Below are 6,968 nucleotides of genomic sequence, written 5' to 3' on the forward strand. Positions count from 1 at the left end.
ACAAGCTCGTGAACCCGGCGCAGTAATAGAACCCTAGTCCCTTAGTAACCGGATTGTCAATATAGACTGACCTGGCTCAACAGTGCCAAATGCCTATGCCTATATGGTCAATACTCCCACGGTCTGCCATTGAGGCGGATTTTCGTGTACAGCACAAGAACGCCGGACATTTACATCCGTCGCATGGAGTAAATTTTAAAAAATTTCAAAATTTGAGTGAAGTGGGCTAAAATGCGGAGGTGGAATTGGAAAATCAGTTTATCTAAACACCTTTGGCGTCATTCAATAATTCTAAATAATATCAACTTAATTATATAATCTGCAAGTTATATTGTGGCGGCTACCTACGCCACACTTTTGAATAACTTACTGAATAAGTTTTTTTGCACAAAGTGCACAATGAACTATAATTAGTCTTACAGTTGCAATGTTAATTACTTTTTTCGATTATATGCTAGTCAAATAAGCAGAAAAAGAGGTTTCCAAACATGCATAAAAAATTCTAAAAATACTGGAACGTGGGAAACATACTGAAGACGGCAAATGTTGCCATTTTTGGTCAGGTGAACGATATGTAATATATATCTCCAATGAAAACAACACGCAATGTTGCCGTAAAAAATAGATTTACTTTAGGCGATGAAATGCGAAATAGAATATTCGCTCACTAGTCACTATAAAACTGTGAAACAATTTTTTCAACACTCCCGGTGCAGTGCCGCTAATTAGCTAAAAGGCTAGCTGCAGTCGCAAACTGAAGTTTGCATGTCCTATCAGTCAAATTACTGATGGACGGTTGTAGATTACAACTTTCTTTAATCTCACAAGATCAACAAGAAACTCTTTTTTAACTTGCATTTGAAATTTTAATTAGATTTAGCCATATATTACAGGTTGGTCGAAAATGATTGGCTGATCAGGTAAAAGCTGGTCAAATACCCTCGAGAAATCGTATATTTATATAGACAATGTTTACGATCTGCAACCTTATTGCGTCTGCAATTTTTTACAGCTTTTGGAAAGCCAGTTGGCGCTTATACAAACGGTCATTTAATATAGAAACGTAATTATAGTTCAATATACAAATTTTAAAAGGCCATCTTTATGGTACACACGAGTTTTGTGACGTCAAACGGTACTGATGATAGACCGTGTTTCCGTTTTTGTGTTATAGGCTTCTTTGTTTAAAATCTAAATCAAAACTGGATGGCGTCAGAGCGTACTTTCCATTTGTTTTTTACGTTTCAGTCGGGAAAAAACATTTAGCTGCAACATAGAATTGAATTTTTTTATCTTTTTATTTTCAGGTTTGTATGCACAACTGATACCTTCACTTTGAATTTTGCATGTACTGATGTACGGCGCTTGCATTCTCCGGTGGTTCAGTTTACGAGGACTGTATATAATTCGTGATACAAAGTTCGTTCTAATCTAAATTACTGTTTTCTAATTTCGTCTTGATTTAAATCTTTGTTTACAAGATGAATGTGTGCATGTGCATGTGTTCGAAATTTGATTTCCTTCATGATGGTTAGGGCAGAATAATTATATTAACATTTGGATTTTGCAGTTATTTCACTCGAAAACAAGTGTTTCATATATATATAAAGTCATAAAGCAATCCAAAGCGATATTTTTTAACCACAATTTGACCTTTCAATATATAGAAACTAGTGTGAAATTACTGAAATACAAAACACTGATTTCCAGTCTCCCGCGCTGCGCTGCGCATACTCGACAGCGTGTTTATTTTGATATTAGGGAAATCATATTTCTTTGAACCAAATTCATGTAGATTTCACTTAGCGAGCACCTGGAAACGCTAGGCTTATTTAAAACATTAAAACGTTTCGTTAAAGCTTAACAGGATTTGGAATCTTGTGAAGCTAGCTTGAGAGGGCACGCCTCGGTCAACGGAAGGAAATAGGATTCACAGTTTTAATACACAGCGGATGATATTTTGTCCGCGATTTAACCGATAACAGTGGTGTTCGCGAACGAAGAACAAAATATAGCATTCTGAATATATCTGGCACTTTACAATATATAATAATCGAAGTGGTCTTATTATTGAGATACCGGAATTGGCGGTGGTATTTTTATAAAGATTATTAGCATTCGCGTACGATTTGTGTTTTGTAAGTCCGCTTATAAAGTCAGAAACAAAAGCAGCTGATTTTTGAGGTAACACAAGGCTGGTCCGTTTTCACGTTCTATTCAAACGATCCAGAGAAAGTATAAACTGGATGTTATTGCGGAACATACAACAATGAATTCGAATGCCGTTCGACTACATAACAGCCAAAAATTGTAACATTTCTGAAGGAAGAATTGATCGTCAACAAAGGCTGGCCGACAAAGGTATGTCAGAGTTACTTAATTTGAAAATTTTTGCTGCCCCACTGAGTACAATATAAACAGGACTAGACGGTTTTAATACACCCACGTATGAATTAAAGGTTTTTCGTTCACAAGAAAGCAAAACAAAGAGGTTTATCCAATACTTTTGTATTTGAATATGTGTACACAATTTTCCCAGTACCGTGTTGTGTTTCGGTGACATATATGGCGTTAAATTGTGTAATATTAATTCGCGTTGGGTTAAATTGTCTGCATTAAAACATTTGGAGTAAACATAGTTGAAAGTGTGGTTATTTACTTCGGGAGGACGCAGGCTAGTGTATCAGACAATATAAACGCAGAATTCGTAAAATTATTTCATTTGTAATAAATAACAGCATTGTAAATTACACTGGACCGTGTCTAGCCCCTGTGGTGAGGCCTCACGCTAAATCACTCAACGATTAAGCCCAACAATAATAAATTTACCCCTCGCAAATAGCCCGAATAAAATTCACAAACTTTATCTGTAATAACCCTTTACAAATTTGCCTTGTAATAAGTATTCAGTTTAAATTTTTTTTATTGCATGTTTAAAATTGCACTAATTGTACCCTCACCGTGTGGAGCATAAACTAAAGCCAGATTTAGTCTTTGTTGAAATAGTAAAAAACAGTTGGGCACTTTCCGATTTATAGAAATAAGGCACACGAAGATAGCGAATTCGATCATGCCAACATGTCTAATGTTTACAAATCCACGCCGAAATGTCTAATATGTAACAATAGTTTTTCTCTATCAACGCATTTGCATTGAATTGTTATGATTTTAAAAACAAAAATCTGTATTTTCCTTTCTTTGAAAGGCAAAGTGACTTTGTTGATATTTTCTTTAAAATATGATATTACGTTTATGAGTGTATATATGGCCTGACACGCGAGCATTCACGCTGTGCTCGTCTAATTTACTAAGTTAAAATGTTTGCACAATGCTCGAATTAATCCTATAACGCCAAACCCCCACTATTATAAATATAAAATGCAATAGTTGATTGATATTTTCCCTAAATAAAGATTTGAGAGCAGAAACGAATCAGTTTATTTATGCTGAAAACATATATTGTAGCGTTATATTTGGGAGATTTAAAAATCCTTTCGTAAATTGTGTATGAATTGTCGTTTCACACCTTTGAACCACTGTTATGTAATGCCTTATTTGGGAACTAGGAATGATATATTTTATCATACCTTCAAATTACGCCGAGTTAGCCAAGATTTATCTTTTTGAAATCCTTGGTCAAACAACGTAATGTTTAATGAGTGTTTGCAAGCGACAGATTAAGCGGAGTTGTATGGGAGTTGAGTGGAAAAAAGATATTCAACTTATGTCAATACAATAAATACCAAAGGCTGTTTTCTATTGCAGTCAGCTGTAATGTTATACCAGGTGGTAAATAGGATAAATTCAGTGCCAATATATTTCTGTAAGTTGGACTGATTTGCATACAATGCTCACATAAAACAGTATTTGTGTACAGTATTAAGCCTATTTCACTATTTCATCAGTGTTAGGCTATAGCCTGTCATGACTAGGAGATTGAGAGTGGTTACAAGAGTGAAATAATCTTTTTAGTTTTGTTATTGTATGGAAATAATCTTTATCATACTATATTGCCCCTCCACTCTAGTATGTGTCACAGCACGTACTATTACCAGACCATTTTGAAAACAACTCTCACATTAGTCTTTACCATTGCAAATATTCATCACACAGCGGACATCCTGCTACCTTAAAAAACTGTGTTGCTATTCACAACCAATTACTTTGTGAGTTAACATGTCATGGAGATCCTAGTCATGTACTATCTCTCAGTTTATACCATGCATGTGTCAAACAATCCATTATTCTCAACACAGACTGTAACTATTTGACCTTTGTTATATAAATATAGAATTAACATAATCCTAATTCAAAATTCGTAATCTCCTGTTTGGCTATCTACAGTCTTTGTTGCATTCACTAGTTTTTTTATAAGCTTTATTAGAAGACATTGGAAATGTTTTTCCACGTTGTGTATCAGTATAGGAGCATTTTTTTAATATTCTTCAGAAGAATGGGAATAACAAATATAGCATCATATATTACTGTCTGCCAACCTCATTAACATAAACATTGAAACAGGAATTTAGACTTTCCTAACAGGAAATGTTTGGATTATTCTTTTTTCATAGAACCTGTTTCTCTTCTAATTTGGTGAATTATGCTTTGTTTCAGTTGAGTAATGGGATGTCCTATGAGCAAAAGAGTTCAGACATCGTCAGAGACGAACACAAGTCCTGTTCAAATAACTCATACTTCCCCAAATACTCCAGGTATGGTATTCTCTAAGGGATATTTGAGAAAAAGTAATTTCTACCTCTACTATAACAATTTAAATTGAACTTGAACTTCTTAATTTTAATTCCATGACATAATACTTGTTGTTTTGTATTACTATAACACATTTTTGTAAAATGATTTCAGTATGCTATTTAACCAGCTACAGAGCTACTCTAGTCTGTTCTTCTATTATGAGTTATGCATTATACAATCAGAAGTTTGCTACCCCAAATTTAGTTTTCTTGCAATAATATCCTTGTCCTACCTTGTCCTATTTAGGTCTCAATAATAAGTATACTGCTTAAATCATGCTTACCCCAACCTTAGGTTTAACCATTTTGTAGGCAATGCACCTAGATCAGGAAGCCAGAGCAATTAGAGGGGAAATGGGGGGCAGATTTTCCTGAAAGAGCACTTCAGTAGCAGTGCATACAAGAGAACTGCAAAAGTAAACATCTTGGTTTCATTCTGTTTTTTTTCCTCTCTGTGTGTTTTTCACCAGGCGATGTGCTATCCTTGAATCACATTTGTTGATCTTCTACTTGTGAAAAATATGTAATCCTTTAAAATGAACTGCATCTTTACCCACCTTTCCCCTGCTGGCAAAATGCAAGCATCCCTGAACAAGATTCCCCAATTTAAGTATTTTAGTCTGTGTCATGCCATACTATTTTTACGTAATGAGTCAGTGGCACTCAGTGAGTTTATAATTTATTCTTAGATGAAAATAGCAATGGGGTTTTAAGGCCACCACAGCCAAGGAGGCCACTGTCAAATTATGATAACTGCAATAGTAATGGAGTGAAACATCTTCAAAATATTCCTGGGCAAATAAACGTAAGTTATTATAGAAACTGCATTAACAGGGTTGTTCTAAATTGTAGTTTAGTCCTCGTTACATGATCCCAGTTGGGATAAACTTCGAAGGACAGACTTGTAGGATGAATAGTTTTCCTTATATTCATCAACAAATCCATTCTGAACCGGTCCTGTCGTATTTCAGTACAGACAGTTTACTGGTATTTCAGAGTGTTTTAAGAAGACAGAAAATGCTGTTACACCGCTATATTTTTAAAGGAATACTCTATTTCAATTCAAAATGTAATCGGTCTGACCATTTTGGTCGCTTAAAGGAAAGCGCCCTTAGTTTTCAGCATTAGCGAATAAATTTACTGGTATTTTACTGGTACTTACCACGGAAAAGACAAATTTACCATTATTCTGCACGAAATGTTCCATTTAACTTCAAAATGAGATTAGTCTGACCATTCAACTGAGAATGCTCTAATTCTGAGAATGTCCCCGCTAGACGAGGTCGCACAAACAGACAAAAACAGTACTCAGTAGCTTCTGATCTTCTGGATCCCTGCATTCCTAACTAATGTATTCTTGGTTCTCTAGAATCCCCTAGCTCCAGTTATACTTAAAAACAGGCCAAGGTAACGTAACATGCAGTTTATTTAAAAATGCAAATTCTGAATATACATAAATAGGTATTCGTCATTTTTATTCATAGCACAAGGACACAGTCCCAAGTGGAATTTTTCGCAATGTTGGATTCTAAAATTGAAGCGGTAAGATAAGGGTTTTTTATGTTTTTTATGTCTATGCTATATACCTATTGATATCGTCTCATGATCTTCGAAATTATTAAAATATTTTACATTTCTTGGGTAGGGCGCTGACCTTAGAGATGAGGAAAGATGATATCCAATTTAACCCTAAGAGAAAATCTTGTTCTCGTCAAAACACAGATTATTTAGTCGCCCAAGACAGTAAACTGCCTTAAAATTCTCTCAAAACGGAGTATCTATGTTGTTCTCAACAACAAAAGCTGGAATACCATTTAAAAAAAAACGAGGGAAACTTAGAACCGAGAGAATTTAAGGTTAAAACATCCCAGATGAAATAATTCTTTTCAGCAATCAAATAAACATTTAGCCAATGCTAAGAGTCTATAAAATAAGAGAATATTTTTTGTAAAGCTTTCAATGTAGAGCAACGGTATGTAGACATACTTTTAGAAAGTTTGGATTACGTTTAAGTAAATATACATTCACAGTAAAATTTCTTCAATAATTAATGAATTTATTGGTAGGTCTTATCTAAAAATATTAGGTGTACAGCTAGTAAATTGATAGCGAAAATTGAATACATTGTCAGATTTTATCCCTAAACGAAACATACCAATGGCCTTACCGTTCACTTCTGTACCAATGACTTTGTTTTCGTGTTTACATATAGGTATA

The 6,968-nt window shown here is 34.5% G+C and overlaps 1 protein-coding gene across 1 annotated transcript; it reads left to right on the forward strand.

Moving 5' to 3' along the window:
* Positions 1 to 1,222: 1,222 nt before the first annotated feature.
* LOC114519072 lies at positions 1,223 to 6,589 on the forward strand. Its single transcript, XM_028539127.1, has 6 exons — positions 1,223 to 2,361; positions 4,615 to 4,712; positions 5,441 to 5,556; positions 6,121 to 6,158; positions 6,236 to 6,293; positions 6,397 to 6,589. Exons 2-6 carry the CDS (start codon positions 4,622 to 4,624, stop codon positions 6,424 to 6,426), a joined length of 333 nt encoding a protein of 110 aa, XP_028394928.1. The 5' UTR covers positions 1,223 to 2,361; positions 4,615 to 4,621; the 3' UTR covers positions 6,427 to 6,589.
* Positions 6,590 to 6,968: the final 379 nt, after the last annotated feature.

Source organism: Dendronephthya gigantea, unplaced genomic scaffold, assembly GCF_004324835.1.
Source record: "Dendronephthya gigantea isolate DGI-Jeju-01 unplaced genomic scaffold, DenGig_1.0 000012F, whole genome shotgun sequence".
Classification (NCBI taxonomy): domain Eukaryota; kingdom Metazoa; phylum Cnidaria; class Anthozoa; order Malacalcyonacea; family Nephtheidae; genus Dendronephthya; species Dendronephthya gigantea.

Excerpts from the sequence above, each read along its gene's own strand:
- LOC114519072 (XM_028539127.1), top strand. The coding sequence starts at position 4,622 with ATGGGATGTCCTATGAGCAAAAGAGTTCAGACATCGTCAGAGACGAAC. Across the intron at positions 4,713-5,440 it reads TACTTCCCCAAATACTCCAG|ATGAAAATAGCAATGGGGTT; the intron begins GTATGGTATTCT and ends ATTTATTCTTAG. Across the intron at positions 5,557-6,120 it reads ATATTCCTGGGCAAATAAAC|AATCCCCTAGCTCCAGTTAT; the intron begins GTAAGTTATTAT and ends TTGGTTCTCTAG.